Source organism: Meriones unguiculatus, chromosome 3 (assembly GCF_030254825.1).
Source record: "Meriones unguiculatus strain TT.TT164.6M chromosome 3, Bangor_MerUng_6.1, whole genome shotgun sequence".
Lineage (NCBI taxonomy): Eukaryota > Metazoa > Chordata > Mammalia > Rodentia > Muridae > Meriones > Meriones unguiculatus.
Genome location: NC_083351.1, coordinates 178,108,510 through 178,128,494, shown reverse-complemented (window position 1 = coordinate 178,128,494; position 19,985 = coordinate 178,108,510). Strand labels below are relative to the sequence as shown.

The window sequence follows — 19,985 nt, the reverse complement described above, 5'->3', positions numbered from 1 at the left end:
CTACAGCCAAAGGCAGTCATCTTGCTGTATGTCCAGATAAGGGTGGGGAGCTGTTCTCAAAATCATTCTGTCTCTGATGGGTGCATCTTCATTCAGCATCTCTGTTGGGTCTTCATGACAGTTGCCCCTAACCCTGTATGCTTGGTTAGCTGCAATCTACTCCCAGATGATGGAGAATAATGGAGAATATCGACTTCTACCCTTTCAGCCGTCATCACTTCCCTGTCTTCTTCCCTTAGAAAGAGATTACTCTGCCTGACTTTGGATGTTTTTACTATTTCACCCATCATTTCCAGAGTGTTTGGTGTTGAAGGGGCAAGCTTCAGGGTGAACTCAAGCTGCCATATTGACCTGAGACTAGCCAAAGTTTTCTGTGCATTTCTCTAGGTGTGGTCTCTTGACTCATGGTAGCATTTTCAGTCATCAACACAGTCCTGGACTGGAATTGTTATTTAATTTCCTAAGTATTCTCAAGGATAGCTTAGGTTGTGCACTTTTTTTTTTTTTTTGTCTCTTAAATTCCAAGATTTAGCCAGGTATGGTGGCACACAGAGAAGCAGAGGCAGGTGGATCTCTGTAAGTTCTAGGCCAGCCTGGTTGACAAAGTGAGTCCAATACAGCAAGGGCTACACAGACAAACCCTGTCTTGAAAAAAACAAAACCGAAATTCCCAGATTAAAAGTTAAAAGCTGGGCATGGTGGTACATAGATGTAGCTGCAGTCACTTATAAGGCTGTGGCTAGAGACTGATTCGGACCCAGAAGTTTCAGGCCAGTCTAGTAGACATGGTAAGAATCCATCAGAGGTGGGGAAGAAATGAGTAGGAGACGGTATGGGGGGTGCCTCAGCATAAATGGGTGGCTTTCTCAATAATGTTTTGTCATATTTTAGCCAACCACACCGAGAACTTGATTCAGGAGTCATGAGCCTCAACCTAATTTAATCTCTTAATCTAGGGATCAGAGCATGCTATGGGAACTAGGCAAGCATTCCTCTTTAGCCTTTGTGACTCTAATAACCAAACCTTTCCCCCTTCCCCCTGACCCACCCTGGGAGGCATGTCCTGAACTGTGTTGAGCAGACATAGCCTCAGAAGCATGTGTCTCTCTGTGCTCTGTTGGAAAAGAGACCCTGTGGATGGAGGAAGCATGCAGGAGTCTCATGTTCCTAAGGTTCTTGTAAAGCCACTAAAGCAGGAGAACCAAAGGGCAGGCAGCACTCATGGGGGCTTGGGACTATGCAGAGGAGGCGGAATCCTGACCTCAGGTTAGATTCTGGGACATAAGAAGCATCCTGGGTACAGAGCCCAGAAGGTCTGCTCACTCACTCTCAGTCCTACATTTTCCTGAACACAGAGACATATGTTTAAGTGCATGGGTAATCATTTATTGAACAGGAAGAGGAAGACATTCATGAAGAGTTGTCATGGGTGTGGCAAAGAGAAATTTAAAGCAAGCTTTGATTCTTGATGAGTCACCCTAGGTAATTAGGAAAGATGCTGAAGAGGGATTACGATTTCCTGTGGGATAGGATGGGACTCAGATGTGAGAACTTGTCGCAGGATGGTGTGTGGACAGGAAGGGATGATGCTGGAGTCCAGGCGAGAAGTCCCCACTCAGCACTGAAGAAGCCAGGAAGAAAGAATACAGAAACTTGGTAAGCAGTGCTTGAATTAACATCAGGACACAGACATTCTACTATATGGAACAAAGAAAGAAAAAACAGCTCTTCCCTGCAATCTACTTACATTACTTACCATAATTCAGGGATGAAAAAGCCTAGAATAACTGTCCTTTTCCTTATTGATGAAGTATGAAAAATAAAAGGGATAAATAAAGAGCTGAGACTTGTTTCCCCGAACTTTGGCATAAGAAGCAGTGAAGAGCTTTCAGTATATTGAGGAATAATGACAAAGGCCTTGGCTACTTTTAAAGACTTTCACACATTATCTGAACACAGTTTTGGAATATATGAGAAAGAGGGGACAAATGAGTCTGCTCTCCAGACTGGAGGAGAAGTGAAGATCACGCAGTTCCACACCCAGGCAAGAAGCCAAGTCTGCATGGAGTTCAGATGAAGATGTTGCTATTAGGAATGGGAGGAAATAACTGCATTTCCCACTTCTCTCTATTTTAAACTTTAATTCTTTGGGGGGAGGGGTCAAGCTTCCTTAATGACATTTATCACATTGCTGAGCCCTTTTTATGCAACCATGCAGCATCTATGTAAAATACACATTTTGTTTTCTTGCTTAATTGCTTGGGTCACTTACTTAAAAGCTCATGGTAGGACTAGATCACAAATTCATCCAATTCAAAGCTAAATTTCAAGCTCTCCTCAACAGTTCCTGATCAAATTCTTTTTATTGTAATTTTGGGACACAATACTAAAGCTTTCGGAAGGAACTCATCCGTATCCGTGTCCGTGTTCACCCCTCTTTGCTCCCACTGGAGATTGCCCACCTGGAGGGTCAGGCGTCTCCTCCTTCTCAAGCGTGGCGACAGGTATCTGCAGGGTGGGGACAAGAACACGTTCAGGTATCAGGCCCACTTTATTTCCCCAAGAGGAACCAGATGCCTCTCCAGCTTGCAACAAACGTTCCCCAGATTTGTTTCTTCTATGATATAAAATTCAGGATGAGGAAACCAGATGAGTCCTGACTTACCTGCCTGGGTTAGGTCAACCATATTTTCCTTTGGAATTCCATGCTTTTCACGTAGCTCCTCAAACTTGTTCTTGATTTCTTGGCTCACATCTGGTTCTCGAGCTGTGAAAAGAGTAACAGCAATAGTAGTGGCTGCATCTTGTATACTGACCACAGAACTGAATGACGGGACAGAGCTCCTCCACGAGGATGGGGAAATGATTGACAGTATGATTGACAGGCATGGATATAACCTGTCCTGAATTTGGCATCCATAGACTATGTTTCTGGCACACTGAAAATCTCGGAGTCCTCCCATCACTGAGCCTAAGAGATGACAAGAGTGGGCATGTGTCTTTAGGAGGTAAGAAGGAGGCAGGGTAGAGCCAAGCTAGGGTTTCTTCCTTCTATTCTTTCCCACCCCAAGACCAGTGTCTGCATGAAAATACTACCATAGAGCGCAACCAGGTTGAATGATTTCCCGTCCTTGAAATTAGTGAGATCAAATATTGCGTAAGCACCAGGGTCTGCGTCAAATAGAGTAAATTTATTGTGTCCGTCATCTGTGGAGGAAATGGAACACAGCTTAGAAATTCTTTGGTCTACAGTAAACAATGGAAACTCTTTACCTATGCTACCCCACATTTAAAAAAATTTAAGTGCATATCCTAAAGAGAAGGGTGAAAATGTCTGCTTCATTCCATTTGAAGCTTTCTGGACTTCATGAAATAGCTTCTAAGAAAAGGGACAGTGCTAGGTCGTCCACTAAGAACAGTTAGCTGCAGCAGCAGCTTGGCCTCTCCCATCGCGGGCGAAGTCCATCTACGCCCCTCTGTAGCTTCCTGCGATGTGTAATGTGTCTCTGTCTTCACAAGCTGTATCAAATGTCTGCACCTACGCCTGTCTAGTGCTGCTGCGTCCCGAGCGAGGTGAGGTGCAGACAGCTGGCAGGAAGCAGCCATCTTGCCGTACTTGTTCCACCTGCCCGCTGCCCTGTGGGGCCTGTGAACCATGTGACTGGGGGAACCGGCCTAAGCAAGAGTGAGGGTGAGATGGGTCTCAACCCTGAAAATCTCAATCTTGAGACCCGCAGGAGTAAGGCTCGCTCCCTCCCTGTGCTGTGCCTGCACGCCCTGGTGCACAGCCCTGTGACACCCCCACCGTGCCGTCCTCGGAGGTAGTCAGTCACGTAGCCTGGTGGCTAGGACATGTCTAGCAGGCACCTGGAATCCCTCTCCTTGTAAATGAAGCATTCCCAGCGCCTCAGCCCCAGCCAGTGATGTCCACTCACCTGAAAACCCCCACCCACTTCCCCAAGGTTTATATTGCTCTCACTCCCCCACTAAAGAGAGCTGTGTCACTGGAGGAGCAGAACCGGAGATGGTGCTCTCCTCCCCGCTCCCCAGCTAAGCCTCCGGCTTGGAGTCCAGCACCTGTGCACACCAGAGCCTGATGCACAGAGGGAAGAAGTGGACCCTGGGCCATGGAAGGACACCGCCGGGTGATAGCTATTAGAGAGCCTCCATTCCATTACTAAACAGACAATGATCAGGAAGTGACAGATTCTGAAGAGGGCTGGGGATGTAGCTCAGTAATGGAGAGTTTGACTAGTATGTGCAAGACCCTGAGTTCAATCCCCAGCCACACACACACACACACACAGGAGGCAATGAGGCAATGAGGACATTAGGGTTTACTAAACTTCTGTGAGTAAATTGACTTGTTATATACTTACATTCAACACTGTATTCACCCGTTTCTGTTTCGTCAGCAACCACGTAATGATCAACGCACTCTTCATTTGCACTGAAAGACAGAGCGAGCTGCTGCTGAGGTGATATTGATGTGGCTGCCGCCCTCACCCTCTGTTCTACACCACATCTCCAGTTTCGGGTTCCATTTAGCTTTGAATCTTCTTCTAAATTAGCAAAGGCTCTTACTGATGTTATTACCCTTCTGTTTGGTACTTTAGTCATAGTCCATTTGTCTGTTGTTTTAAAGAGAACAAGCGCACTGTGACGCCACCTGCCCGGCAGCAGCTCTGTGCTCCAGCCGCCTGTGCGGACGGCGGCCAGATGGCCACATCTGCCGCAAGCCAGCGCTGTGCAAGGGGGCCTGGTGAGGCCCCGGACGCACAGAGGAGAACTGTTAGGACCTCCTTTCACTACAGGAAATGTGAGTAAAAGTGGGTGGATTTTCTTGGCTAACAACTAATAAGGAAAATTTAACTCATGATCATATCTTCTTAAGCTGTGCTAGACTGTCTCCTTAATGCGCTTAATGCTCTGACTATGACTTATCCCACTCCCAGTGAACCTATTCCGGTACCAACTCATGTTTCTGACTTTGGAAAAACCCTGGTTATGAAATCTTGGTTTAATGTCATATATATATAGTCCACACAGACACATGTGTGTATGTGTGTACAAGTACATGCTGTGAGGGGCACAGGTTTCTATGTATATAAACAAATATACACACATGTACATGTGCATCTACATTCTATGTGTATACGTGTGTGTGTGTGTGTGTGTGTGTGTGTGTGTGTGTAGAGGCCTGAGATCACGTCAGGCTTCCGTTTCCTCTTTCTCAGCTAACAACCCCACACTTACATAGTATGGAATTTGAAGCCTATGGATTTGTCCTCCAAGGCCTTCATGTGCTCCATAAAGACTCTCATGCTTCCTTCTTCTTCTACCTTTTCTTTTTTGCTAGAGGCCAACCTAATGGTATGCCATTCCCCCTCAAGCTGTAATAGATAAGCAAGTGGTTAAGAGAGAAAGGGCAGGCCATGTTTCTGCTTGAACTCTGGCCTATGGGCCGGGGCATGAGCACCCACAGGAACAGAGCTCACGTCAGTTGGCACAATACTTACCATCCTGTCCCTGTCTCTCAGTGAGAACGAAGGTCCCCACATGTTGTTAGATCTGAATAGCATGCAAGCTTTCTTCCAGGTCTGAAGCCACTCCTGTGTCTAATGGATCGAGGGCTCCACCCCTCCCCTCAAAGCACCCACTTGGCTTCAGGGTTCCCCAAGAGCACTGAATGGATGAGAAGTCACCATTCCCCACCAGGCTACCTCTTTGGGATCAAATGGCTGTCCACAGACAGAGGCTAGGGTCAGCCCCAGACCCAGCAGCAGTAGCAGCAGCTTCATTTGGGAGGGAATAGAGTCGTCTCTTCGTCAGGACGGAGTCTTTCAGCAATGGCGGCTGCACTCCACTCGCAGATCCTTTGCCCTTATATACTTTCTGAGTCCAGTGGGTTTTTTTGTTTTGTGTTTTTTCTTTCTACATGGATCTCTTCCACTTCCCTCAGGCTCTGTGAAATGTTTTCTCGTTTACTGATGTGAGGCCAAGGATTGTTCCTGCCCTTTTCAAACTTGGCAATCTCATCTCCTATAGATAGATTTAATAACCTTACATTTCCCAAAAACATTCTCAAGAAAAATAGTGGATGCTTTAGAGAGGTGCCATTTGGAACCAGATGTAATTTTGGCTCTGGCTTAGAATCAGAAAGCAATTGTGGGGAGGGTGATGGGGGGGGGATGGGACTGAACTAAAAGGTCAAGTGTGTAGAGAATCTTGCTTTAAGACTCAGATGGCTGTCTTTCTGCCTCTGGGTTACCTCACTCAGGAGGATCATTTCTAGTTCCATCCATTTGCCTGCAAATTTCCCGATTCTCTTGTTTTTAATAGCTGGGTAGTATTCCATTGTGTAAATGTGCCACAATTTCTGCGCCCGTTCTTCCATTGAGGGACATCTAGACAGAAGGGTCCAGAAGGGACAGGAGCTCCACATGGAGACCAACAAAGCCAAAAAATCTGGACTCAGAGGGGCCTGCAGAGACTGATATGCCAACCAAGGACCTAGACCCCCTGCTGCCCACTGGCAGCTCAGTGACCATGTGGGTTCCTGAGTAAGGAGAGCAGGGCCTGTCTCTGTCATGAACTCAGTTGCTAGCTCTTTGATCACTTGCCCCTGGCAGTTCGGCCTTACCAGGCCACAGAGGAAGAGGATCCAGGCAGTCCTGATGAAACTTGATAAGCTAGGGTCAGATGGCAGGGGAGGAGGATTCCTTCTTTCAGGGGACTAGGGGAAGGGGCTAGGGAGGAAGAGGGACAGAGGGTGGGACCAGGAGGAGATAAGGGTAGGTGCTACAATTGGAATATAAAATGAATAAATTGTAAACAACAACAAACAAACAAAAAAGTCTCAGTTGGAAGCCAGGCATGGTGGCACTCACCTTCAATCCCAGCACTCAAGGAGGCAGAGACAGGCAGATTGCTGTGAGTTTAAAGCCAGCCTGGTTTACAAAGTGAGTCTACGACAGCCAAGGCTAAACCAACCAAACAACCAAACAACAAAAAGACCCACGTGAACTGTGGAAGATGCATTAATCATTTTTATGATTAAATATATATATATCTATATTTATGTAACAATGTATATATAATATATGTATATTATATACTTTTTTTGAGTCAGGGTTTCTCTGTGTAGCCCTGGCTGTACTGGAGCTCCTCTGTAGACCAGGCTGGCCTCAAAATCCGGGCTCCGCCTGCCTCTGCCTCTCAGGTGCTGGGATTAAAGGTGCACACCACCACCACCCGGCTAAAGGATTATTTTTCTTTTACATGTGTGAGTGCTTGTTCTGCATGTGTGTCTGCACACCACGTGCATGCCTGGTCCTGTGGAGCTCAGAAGAGGGAGACAGATCCTGGGAACCTTTTTCTTGCTGAGGGCCCAGGTTCAGTTCCCAGCATGGCAGCTCACAACTGATTTTAACTTCAGTTACAGGGGAACACATACCCTCTCTTGGCCCCTGTGGCCTCCTGCACACATGCATTCAGGCATATCTTAAAAATATTTTTAAAGACTTTCAAGAAAGATCTTCCCAGGCCTAAAATGATACCCCGCACCCCAAATCTCCCAGCTTTATACAGACGGCATTGATACCAGAATCTAAACTTTTAAGTTAACAGTTAAGGAGCGTCAGCTGTTTTTACCTTAGAGAACTTTGAACTTTAACAGACTGGACATAATCTCAGTATTAAAGAAAAACAGTATTGTTCAGAGTCAATATTTGCAGATGGAGGTCCAAGCAGAAATTTTGCCAGCATCTGCTTACAAAGACACATTGTTAGAATGGGAACATACTTTGTATCAGCACAAATTTCATTTACCCTGAAACGAGAGACATAGAATAGTGTTTGATATGGGGAAATAACTCAAGAAAGAGACACGTACTTAGTTCATTTTATTTTTATTTCAACTTTTCATCAGCCTTATATGCCACGTGTTGTTTTACTCATCTTACCAATTAAGACTCAGAGAGATGAAGTAACTGTTGGAGGTCACACAGCCAGTCAACGGGAGAAGTTAGGTTTTAACCCAGCAGCCCTTTGTGCTTAACCTCACTACATAGGACAGGATTGTTTAACACACAGGAGGGATGGCTAAATAGGAGAAAGGGGGATGAGCAGTGCTCTAGAGCGCTACCTGTGTCTGCCTGGCAGGTGCCAGTAAAGAAACTGCACATGGATTTCTTTAAAATATGGAAGCATGGGTGTAGCTCACGGTTGACTGAATGAGGTGTGACAACAGCTCTCTCGGTCTACAAGTATTCAGAGGAAAGGGGCAAAGGTCGACTCAGGATTATCACTTCTCTTTCCTCTTCTTTTTGTTGTTGTTTATGGTGTGTGTGCACACGTGTGCATGTGTGCACACGCCTGTGCTTTTGTTAACATATGCATAAGTCCAAACAGGACTTCAGCGCCCCCCCCATCTCTTTTTATCTCATTGTCCCACCGTGAGACCGGGTCTCCCGAGGAATCTGGAGTTTTCAGTGTTTCAGCTAGACTGGCTGGCCAGCAAGTCCCAGCAATCCCCCAGTCTCCACCCTCCAGTGATGGGGTTAAAAGTGCATTCAGCCAGGACCAGCTTTTTAGTGTGAGTCCTGGGGACCTGGCCTGACATTTCTGGAAGCTGCCCGGCCCATGCTGACCCATGACCCTTCTTCAGAGCACGTCACCTGGCCTTGAATTTACTGTCTAGTTCTGAATGGTCTTGAATTTGTGGCAATCCTCTGCTCCAGCCTCCTGAATTCTGGGATTACACCTGGCTATGGAATTTTGCTTTTCTAATAAGGAACTAGAAAATGCTTCCACAGCAGAAGGCAACAGCAATTCTCCACTTATGACTTTAATTCAGGCACCATCCTTGTCACTAACCAAGTCTACATGGCTTCTCCACCTGACACCACATGTAAACTGTTTATGTCACTGAAAAGCTGAGGCAGCTGAGAAATGACTACATAATGTGTAAGGGGTCCACGGCATTTACATATAAACAGCTAACAGACCGTTTTTGACAGGCCAGCATTTCTAAAACTAACTGGCTAATAGGAAATGAATTAAGGGAACTTGACCTTAGGCTCATGCTCAACTAATTGAACAAACAGCTCATTCAGAAAGCCTGTGGAAACATTTGGGTCGCTTATATGATGCCAAGGTATATTCCTTGCCAAGGAACACGGGGTTATTTGCTTCATGTCCCAGATTGGAAATACCCTTTGGTCCCCTCGCAGCCTGGGTGGTAGTACATCCTGCTTACACTGGCTCAGCACCTGTTCTAAACCACCTGCTCCTGGCAGTGTCAGAGGATGCTTAAAGCTACCGAAGCCACCTGCTTAGCTCCCAAAGCTAGCATGGCCCACTGGAAACCAGAGGCAGAGACAGATTTAGGAGGCAAAGAGATTACTGGAAAGTAACTCTTGAAGGACCAGAGGAGCTAGGAAGCAGCAGAATCAAGGAAGCGAAGCTGTCCTGTGTTAGGCAGACATGCTATGTCACACTTTCGTTCAGTCATTGGAGAGTGCACCCCAAAGAGACTAGCATCTTAGCTCAAAGATGAGGGGGTCCAAAACAATTAACAGCTGGGACTGCCAGCTACCCACACTCCTCACCCCAAGCCATCCTGTCTTCAAGGTTGGAGGTGGGCTCTAAGCTATGCTAGCTTCATGTCTGGTGTTCCATTCTGCTATCCTCAGGCAGTCTTTTCCTAGGAGGTCTTAGTGGGTAGCTCTCCCAGGAACACTGCAATACAAAGATGTTTAAGTGGGCATCTGTAGGCCCATGAGGCCAAAAGCCCTGCTTACACACTGCTGCACGCTCAGAAGGGTTAGCATTTTGCAGGCATATAATTAGTACCCAGTAACTAATAGTTGAATAAAGGAATGTAGGATGACACAGAAAGATGGAGGGGTTGAGGAGCTGACTCAGTGGTTAAGAGCCCTTGATTTTTCAGAGGACCCAGGTTGAGTTCCAAGCACCCACATGGTGGCTCACAGGAGTCCATAACTCTAGTTCCGGGGGATCTGACACACACATAAAGTAATCTAGTTTTTAAATGAAAAAAATGAACTAGACCAACAGGAAATAGGCAAAGGTCGTTCTAGGAAGCGAGGAGAATATATATGCAGAGGCTGGAAGTGGGGAGAGCATCTATGCAAAGACCATGACAAGCATAAGTACAGACAGTTCAAAGAACCAAAGAAAAAGCTGCTTTGCTAGAACATAGTGAGCATGGGACCTGCAACGTGAGTCGAGGCTAGAGAAGGGGTTGTGTCAGTTTGCCATGACTGCCCTCACAGCGTCATGCAGTATTGGTGACTTCAACAGCAGAAATTAAATGTCCTCATTTTGCCGGAGCCAGCCAGCAGAGTCGATGGTTCTTGAGTCGGGAGTGAGGATGAAAATTAATAAAAAACACACAGCACACAGGAGGCTTTTTTAAGAAGGTCCAGACTCGACAGCCACAGCAGCAACCTCAAGCCTCTGCAGCAAAACTAGCAGCAATTTAGCAGCAACAGCAGGCCTTTTTTTTTTATTGTAGAGCTTTTAAGCCAGAGTAGAAACACCTCAGAACAATGGGTTAATTTCCACCAGAGGCTGGAGCAAGAGGTGTGATTATGACAAGCTCTCCCACCTGCTGTCATAAACAAAAGGAGATGGACTTGCAAATTCTTCCCTGACTTAGTGAAGGCCTGGTAAAAGCAGTCTTTCTGCTGAGATTTAAATATCAAAGCAGCTGCCAGAGGCACAGCTCCTGACAGGTCTCCCTTTTTTATATTTTTTAAAATTGGCTATAACTTAAGAGTTATGGAGCAGAAGATTGTGCCTGTCTTAGGTTGTTTCTCTCGAAAGATATATCTTTATTTGTACATGAATTTTATCATTCATGCCCCATAACATATCCCAGAGAAATCTTACCCGTCATTGACTACCAACCTCTGCTAGGGTAGACACTGTGGTATGATCTTGTGCAGATCAGCTCAGCTTTGACATACTAAAAGGCCTTTAGGCAGGTTTGTTGTCAACGATAGGAGCATCTCCTATCACAAGTCAAGTCCAAAATAACACTCCACAAAAGTGACTTAGCAGGTGACTCCTTGTGTAAATACCAAGTCTGAGAAACATTCACAGGAACCATAGTAAAAGGCTGTCGAACAATCAGAACCATTTGAAAGCTTACCAATACAGTTTGTCAGTTTACATTGAAGGCAAGAAACATTAAAGTTTGAATCTTGTTAACATTTCCAAACAACAAAACAAAAGGAGAATTTACATAGTTACAGAGCCTCCCAAGAGTTTTTGAAGCAAGCTTGTTTTGGTCTGCTGAAAACCAGAGTCAGACCAAAGTTTCACAGTTAGTCCTCTTTTTTATTCTCTTTGATTTTGTTGAGAATTGTCCTTATTAACAGAACAATCAAGTCCAGTCCATTGTATAAGAGGTTTCTCTGTATGACGTCTTCTCCCAGGAGCAGAATGACACAAAGGTGGTCAGGAGCTTAAGTCCAATGCAGCTTTTTGGTTCTCAGTCAGGGCAGAATTCAAGATTGTCGGTAGCAGGAACATCCTCCTTCTGGGGAACAACTCCTGTAAATCGCACCAGCCTTTCTGGGATCCACCTGGCTTCTTTTGCGTCCTGTGGAAAAAACACAAATATACCCTCTTCCCCATATTAATATGGGGTCGGGGCCCTGCCATACTCCAGTAATCGGTTCTTTCCATTTTACTTGGGCATAATTATTTTTGGTGTTAGAATGCAAATACAATACAACAATACAATCGATCAGCCGCAGAACAGCCTTGTATATCCACGTTCAAAAAAATTTAAATAGAGCATGATTAAGATTTGGGGATATGACTCCCCCTTTTTTATTTTTTGTAATTGGTTTTTAAGAGATCCATGGGCAGGCTCCATAATTTTTTAGTCTTAAGGATTATATGGCATACCTGTTTTATGATTTTTTTAAAATGTTGAAAAGCTTGACTAATATATGTAGTATCATTATTAGTCTTTATAATGGAAGAAATAACAATTGTAGCAAAACATTTTAGTTTTTTTTAATTTGGGGATATGAGTAATGTCTATTTGTTGTTTAGAATGGTTTTATATCTTTAAAAAAAAGACAAAATACCTTGTTATTTGTTGAATTTAATTTTTTGTGACCATTGAAGCTTTGTAGCAGAATTAACCATTAGCTTTCTTACAGGGAAAACTGAGAAGCTGCCTCTTTAATAGTTTTTCCTTGTAGGGTGGCAGCCACAGCTACTCCTTGAGAATAAGATGGCCCGATGTCAGAACATAACCTAATATATTCAGAAATACCTCCTTTCTTTCTAAAGGGTCTCAAAGCTGCTTGGCAAACACTGTTAGCATTCTCATAAGCCAATTGTTCTACTAATAATAATCCAGACTTTTCATCACTTTTAAGTCTGTTTGCTTCTTGCATTAATCTTGCCACAAAATCTTGAAACTCATCAGGTCCCTGACAGATTTTAGATAAATCCTCCACTGTCTACGTGCTTGTGGAAGTTTATTCCAGGCCCTTCAGGCAGTAGCATTTACCTGAGCATAAACAGCCATATCAAAATCCAATTGTTCTCCTATTTCCCTGTAGATTCCTTCTCCAGCAAGCATGTCATAAGTTAAAGGAATTCCCTGAGCTCGATTAAGTTCAGCTGTATCTTGACAGTGCTCTGAAAATTCTGACTTCCAAAACAAATGATTGCCTCCTGATAAGCACATTCTGTTAATTGCTTCCAGTCTCCTGGGCAGAGGGTCTCAGTAGACAAGGACTCCAACAGAGCATGAGTAAAAGGCGCTGTAGGACCATGTTGAGAGTATGCAGCTTTTAATTCTTTTAATTGTTTAAAAAGTATAGGAGCATGGACTCTCGCCATATTACCCTGTCTATCAGGTTGGTCTGGAACTGGAACACCATAAAACTCAGTTATATCTTCTCCATTCTGCCTAGCTTCTTATAAAGAAGCTTGTAAGGGAGATACAGATGCCCATACAGTGGACAAAGGAAAAGGTCCCTGAGAGGATCAGACTAAACTTGTAACTTCTATTTTCGAGTGTCAGGCCTGGCCCCGGTCATCTGCTCGGGCAGAGATAAGGAAGTGAGCAATCAAAGACCTCCACTCAGCAAAGAAGATCTGCGCTTGAGAGATGACATCGCCTAGCAATTAACCCAGATGGACTCAATTCTTATCCTAAACAGCCCCCGACCTTCTCTCAGGCTTGCTCCTCAGAGAAGACACAGGATGAAGCTAATCGACTGCAGCCACACCCGAACTAGCTGGAAATTCCAAACATGAATTAAAGATCAGATATTCCCCAGGTGTCTGGCCAGGACTGACCACACCTGAAAGTCAACTACCCTAGCCTCTCATCCAATTATGAGTAGCCAGGACTTCAACCCCTGAACTTCCCCGCACCCCATCCCTTAAAAACCCGAGGCTTTTGTCTCTGGGTGCCACTCCTTGCTGACTAGCAGAGTGACCCCAATGTGAATTGGCCTGAATAAACCTCTTGCTTTTGCAGCAATAAAGCCCAAAGAGTTTGCTTTGGTCGCCTCTCTAGAAATTAGGCTCATGCCGGGCTTACCATTGTGGTGCATTGGCAGGGCACTGGAGGGGAATGCGGACAGCTATTGGAGGACCTAGCTGGAGCTCCTAGAAAGTGCCACGGCTGTTGTTTGTCTTTGTCCTCTGTCTCTTTTGCTACTGTAAGTTGTTGTTGCGTTGCTGTCTGCCATTTGCCTACTGCAAGTTTGTTTGCCCCGACAGTGGCAGTGTTGTGTTCCTATTTCTCCTGAAGCTTTGGTTCTGATCTGGCTCTCGAGTATCTGAAGGAGGGGTTTGAGGCCCCAAACTGGATCGGCCCTTTGTGGTGGGGCAGATGTGCTGTTAATGCTGAGGCCACAGGACGGTTTTAGGGGACGCCCTAACCACCCCTTCTCTGAAGCAGGAGGGAGCAGAGAAATTTTGCTCCCCCAGAAATTTGTGTCTGTGCTTGAGCTCCTTAGCAGAAAAAGGCAACAACGTTTAGTCTTGAGGTCACAAACGAGGCAGCCTATATTCTGGTTTCCTTACTTTTTAATGTTTTGTCTTGCTGTTTGTCTCTTTTTGACTTGGACAGACGACATTTTTGGACGTATATTTCAACATGGGTCAGAATATATCAACTCCTCTAAAACTGGTGCTAGGCCATTGGAATGAGGTTAGAACTAGAGCCCATACTCTATCTGTTGTAATCAAGAAAGGAAAAGTGGAAACTGTCTGCTCAGTCGACTGGCCAGCCCTGAAGGTCGGCTGGCTAATCACTGGGACCTTTGACTTGGATATAACCAGGGCTATATATGAAAAAGTCTTTATGCTAGGACCTCATGGTCACCCTGACCAGGTTCCTTATATCATTGCATGGCAAGATCTGATTACTGACCCACCTTCTTGGATTAGTCCTTTTCTTCCCCACAAGCCTATCCAGGTCCTGGCCATGAAGGAAGAGGGCAAGAAAGCTCCAAAAGTTCACCAAGATTTCGGAACCATGGTTCTCCTTATCTTGGATTCCCCATCGCCTTACCCTCCTGCTCCACCTTTACCAGTCCCAGTTGCCTGGCTCTGCGTCTCCCCCAAAGAGGCTGAGGCCCTCCATCCCTCAGCCCCTCTAACCTCCTTATACCCCTCACTCCCTGAGGCACATAGGGAGGGCCCTGCCATGGCTACTCATAGCCAATGAGGTGCTTCCCTGGACACAACTCGGGCATTTCCGCTTTGAGCCATGGGCCATCCCATAGATGATCAGGGAAATCAGGAGATGTAGTACTGGCCTTTCGCCACTGCTGATCTATACAATTGGAAGGCTCAACACCCTCCCTTTTCTGTCAACCCCCTAGGATTAACTAATCTCTTGGAGTCAGTTCTTTTTACTCATCAGCCCACCTGGGACGATTGTCAGCAGTTGCTACAGGTGCTGTTCACCACCGAGGAACGGGAGCAAATCCTGCTGAGGCTCGAAAAAATGTACCTGGAGACACTGGGAACCCGACCCAAAATCATGCCAACATTGACGACACCTTCCCCCTCAAAAGATCCGAGTGGGACTTCAATACGGCTGAAGGTAGGGAGCGTCTCAAAGTCTATCGTCAGGCTCTGTTGGCAGGTCTCAAAGGGGCTGCCAGAAAGCCCACTAATTTGGCCAAGGTAAGGGAAGTTAGGCAAGGCCCTGAAGAGTCCCCTTCCGAGTTCCTGGAGCCACTCATGGAGGCTTTTAGACAATTCACTCCATATGATCCTGAAAATGATGATTATTGGCCAAATGTAGCTATGACCTTTGTAAAGCAGTCCAGTGAGGATATTGGTAGAAAGTCACAAAGGGTAGATGGATTGTAGGATAAGACATTGAGGGAATTAGTGCAAGTAGCAGAATGGGTGTTCAAGCAGAGAGAAACAGAAAAAGAAAAAGAGGAAAGAAAAGAGAGGGAACAAGAAAAAAGGGACATGGAGAGAGAAAAAAGACAGGATAGAAACCTCCAGCGGATCCTAGCCACAGTAATAAGAGAAACCCGAGGTGGAACTGAAATCAAAGGAAGAGCCCCACTGAAAAAGAACCAGTGTGCATACTGTAAGGAGATGGGTCACTGGGCTTGTGACTGCCCCCACAGAAAGCCACGAGGGCTAGGGGCTCACAAAAATAATCCACAATGGAATGATCAGGGGCCTGCCCCAAGGTATTAGCCCTGGAGGAAGATAAAGACTAGGGAGGTCAGGGCTCAGAGCCCCTCCCTGAGCTCAAGGTACCTCTGAAAGTGGAGGGGCAACCTACTCAATTGCTAGTAGACACAGGGGCTCAACACTCGGTGCTTCCCCATACGACGGGCCTCTTTCAAATAAAAGGTCCTGGGTGCAGAGGGCTACTGGCATTAAACCATCCTCATGGACTACCTGAAGATCTGTGGATCTAGGGACGGGATGGGTATCCCACTCTTTTATGATCATTCCAGATTGCCCCTACCTCCTGCTGGGCCAAGATTTATTATCCAAGATGGGGGCCCAAATTCACTTTCTCCCTGAGGGACCACTAGTTAAGGCCCTGATGGAAAGCCCATCCATTTGTTGACCCTAAAATTGGATGATGAGTACCGCCTGTATGAATCCAGGAGCCAAATGCAACTGGGGATGGACAAATGGCTTCAAGCCTTTCCTTTGGCATGGGCAGAAACAGCAGGAATAGGAAAGGCCATTCATCAGCCTCCAATAGTCATCGAGCTGAGAGCCCAAGGCACCCCAGTAGCAATAAAGCAGTATCCTATGTCCAAAGAGGCCCACACAGGCATCAAACCTCATATTAAATGGCTCCTCCAACTAGGAACTCTCAGACCCTGCTAGTCTGCCTGGAACACTCCCTTATTACCAGTTAAGAAGCTTGGAACACAGGATTATTGACCCATTTAGGACCTAAGGGAAGTGAACAGGTGAGTGAGGGACTCACACCCAATGGTGCCTAAACCTTACACTCTGTTGAGTTCCCTGCCCCCAGCCAGGACTCGGTACACTGTCCTCGACTTGAAGATGCCTTCTTCTGCCTACCCCTGGTGCCTTCTAGCCAGGACATTTTTGCCTTTGAATGGAAAGACCTTGACGAGGGCATAACGGGGCAACTGACCTGGACACGGCTACCTCAAGGATTCAAAAACTCCCCAAGCATCTTCGACAAAACCCTGCACTGTGACCTGGTAGGATTTTGTACCCAAAATCCCCAGGTAACTCTCTTACAGTATGTAGATGACCTCCTCATCACTGCGGAAACTGAACAATTATGTTCCCAAGGGACTGAGCGACTGTTGCAGGAACTAGAGCAACTAGGCTATCGGGCCTCTGCTAAGAAAGCTCAAATCTGCCAAGAGGAGGTAAGCTACCTGGGGTACCGATTAAAAGAAGCCAATGGTGGCTGTAGGAGGCTAGGAAACGGACCATCCTGGCCCTCCCCACGCCCAAGAGCCCCAAGCAAATGAGAATTCCTAGGCACTGCCGGGTTTTGCAGGCTTTGGATTCTAAGCTTCGCTGAGATGGCGGCTCCGCTCTACCCCCTCACAGGAAGGACATCCTTTCCATTGGGGTGATCGAGACAGTGGGCCTTTGATGGTATCAAAACGACCCTTCTGTAAGCATCAGCCTTAGGACTCCCAGATGTTAGCAAACCCTTCCAGCTGTTTGTGGATGAACGCTAGGGAATTGCTAAGGGAGTACTGACCCAGAAGCTGGGCCCATGGAAACAACCCATAGCTTATTTGTCAAAAAAACTGGACCCAGTGGCTGCCAGATGGCCTGCATGTCTGAAAATAGTGGCTGCCACTGCCCTATTGGTAAAAGATGCTGACAAACTGGCTCTGGGACAGAATTTAACTATGACAGCTTCACATGCCTTAGAGAGCATCACCAAACAGCCCCCAGACCGCTGGCTCACTAACGCCAGAATGACCCACTATCAGACTCTGCTCCCGAATACAGACTGCATCAACTTTAGCCCACCCACAGGACTTAATCCAGCCTCCTTGCTTCCTGATCTGGAAATGGATGCTCCCCTTCATGACTGCCAGCAGTCTGGCGACTAACCATGGAAGAAGAAAGGACTTAAATGACCAGCCCCTGCCAGATGCAGAGGTAACTGGTCAGTTAAGACCAGACGGGAGCAGCTTCTTGATGGACGGGCAAAGGAGGGCAGGAGCAGCGGTAGTGGATGAAGAACAAATAAAATGGGTTGAAGCCTTGCCTCCTGGCACCTTTGCTCAGAAAGCAGAATTAATTGCTTTAACTCAAGCCCTCAACCTAGGAAAGGACAGAAAAATTAATATCTACACTGATAGCAGATACGCCTTTGCAATGGCCCACGTACATGGGGCCATATACCCACAAAGAGGACTTTTAACCTCAGAAGGAAAATAAATCAAATTAAGGAAGAAATAACTAAGCTGCTAGATGCACTCTTTCTGCCCAAGAAGGTAAGCGTCATCCACTGCCCAGGGCACCAAGAAGGAAACTCCCCAAAAGCCCGGGAAAAAAATATGGCAGATCGAGCTGCAAGGACAGTTGTCATGCAACCTTCGACCCCCGCCCTAGTGACTGGGTCACAGAGAAACTGGACAAACTGGAAAATGACTGGACCAAAGGATGGCCTGACCTGCAATACTCAACTGAGGAAGAAAACCCCACCTCTCAGTACCCCCCAACTACAAGTCCAAGCAAGGACACTGGAAGACACAGAAGGGAGAGACCATCCTCCCCAAAGAGGCTGCCTTGGACCTGATTCAAAAGATGTACAGGTGGATGCACTTGGGACAGAGAAAATTAGTTGAAGCTGTTACAGGATCTCAGGTATTTGTTCAGGACTGAGGACTTTGGTGACCAGGTAGTAAATAAATGCCAGGTTTGTGCTCAGGTAAATGCCTGCAGATCTCAGAATGGGCCTGGTAAGAGACCTAGAGGAAACCGTCCAGGTGGATTGTGGGAGGTGGACTTCACGGAAATAAAACCCGGTAAATATGGCTATAAATACCTGTTAGTTTTTGTAGATACCTTTTCAGGATGGGTGGAAGCCTTCTCCACCAAGCACGAGACTATGTCGATAGTGGCTATCCTTCCTTCAGGTCCCGGATAAATCAAATATATACCTGCTTCCCCCCAGTAATAGTTGGTGGGCTTGCAATTCAGGGTTGACCCCTTGTGTGCACTCTTAGATCCTCCAACAAACAGGTGAGCTCTGTGTACTGGTCCAGCTGGTACCCAAGATCCTTTACCACCCTTTCGAGGACCTTCTGGATTTCTGGGACTACAAAGGTAAAGTAGCCAGGCCTAAGAGGGAAATAGCCACGGCTCTGACTCTTCCTTTTCTCTTGGGCTTGGGCATTGCTGAAACAGCTACAGGCGCTTCCTCCCTAGTTCTCCAGGACAAAAATTACCAAAGCCTCAGAAAAGCGATTGACGAAGATATTCAAAGACTAGAGCAGTCAGTGACCAGGCTAAAGGAATCACTAACCTCCCTGTCTGAAGTAGTCCTACAAAACAGAAGAGGACTAGATTTACTCTTTCTAAAAAGGGGGGGGGGAGCTTTGTGCCTTAAAAGAAGGCGGCTGTGTTTATGTAGATCATTCTGGGGTAATCGAGGATGCCATGGCTGTCACCAGTGCTTGATTATGCCGGAGGACTTTAACTGAGACACCACAAAGAGCGGCAAGGTATTGATAGAAGCCAACGCCACAATAATTTTTGAATGCTGCTTTAATCACACAGATCACAGAGATATCTAAGAGTTGCCTAGCTCATTATACATCTTATAGGGAATACAACCTGGCCACAGGCACAGGCTCGGACACTTTTGTCTGCAGTGTCGGTATCTTCTAGGTCCTGGAACTTCGCAGTTCCAGCCGGACCTCAGACACGACTTCTGATGACTTGATGGGCCTCGGAGTTTCTCTGCTCCAGCCAGGCCTCAGATGCAAAGGAAGCTGTGGAGATGCCTTCCAGGGCCGGTCTGATAAGGTGGTCCTTATAGGGCCAGTTTGTTAAGGTGGTCTGGGCTTTTCAAACAGCTGTTTGGGAACTGGCTGGTTATAGGCGGTCTCGCGGCTTACTCACCAAAGAGTCTAGCCTGCTGCATCTGTGTGGGCTCAGGCTCCAGTTTTTATACATTTTTCAGGGCATAGCTTTGACTTATCACTCATTCACACGCACCAGCTGCTAATCTAATTTCATTACTTAGTGCCTTAAGGGCGTTACTTTAATTTCTATACTTTATTCTAAAACATCACTTAGCCTACTACTCTTTCACACACACACCAGCTGCTCATCAGCTGATATTATTTAATTTCACTACTTAATGCCTTAAGGGCGCTACTTAGTTACTGTTACTAAGAATATCTTCTAATCTAACCCTGACAGCTCTGCTGTCTTACAAGCTCTCAATGCCTTAAGGGCGTTACCCAGTCACT

The 19,985-nt window shown here is 46.2% G+C and overlaps 1 protein-coding gene and 1 long non-coding RNA gene across 2 annotated transcripts in view; both read right to left on the bottom strand.

The window, feature by feature from the left end:
- Window positions 1-1,381: 1,381 nt before the first annotated feature.
- Window positions 1,382-5,561, bottom strand: LOC110549063 (major urinary protein 20-like). The gene is made up of 7 exons (XM_060378863.1): window positions 5,520-5,561; window positions 5,257-5,393; window positions 4,380-4,450; window positions 3,097-3,207; window positions 2,666-2,767; window positions 2,463-2,549; window positions 1,382-1,621 (listed from the first exon to the last, which is right to left on the bottom strand). Exons 1-7 carry the CDS (start codon window positions 5,559-5,561, stop codon window positions 1,539-1,541), a joined length of 633 nt encoding a protein of 210 aa, XP_060234846.1. The 3' UTR covers window positions 1,382-1,538.
- A 2,336-nt stretch (window positions 5,562-7,897) lies between these two features.
- LOC110549070 (uncharacterized) overlaps window positions 7,898-19,985 on the bottom strand; it is a 52,254-nt gene continuing 40,166 nt past the window's right edge. Inside the window, exon 4 of the long non-coding RNA XR_002476439.2 lies at window positions 7,898-11,632. This is a non-coding gene — a long non-coding RNA (uncharacterized LOC110549070). The remainder of the gene's footprint in view (window positions 11,633-19,985) is intronic.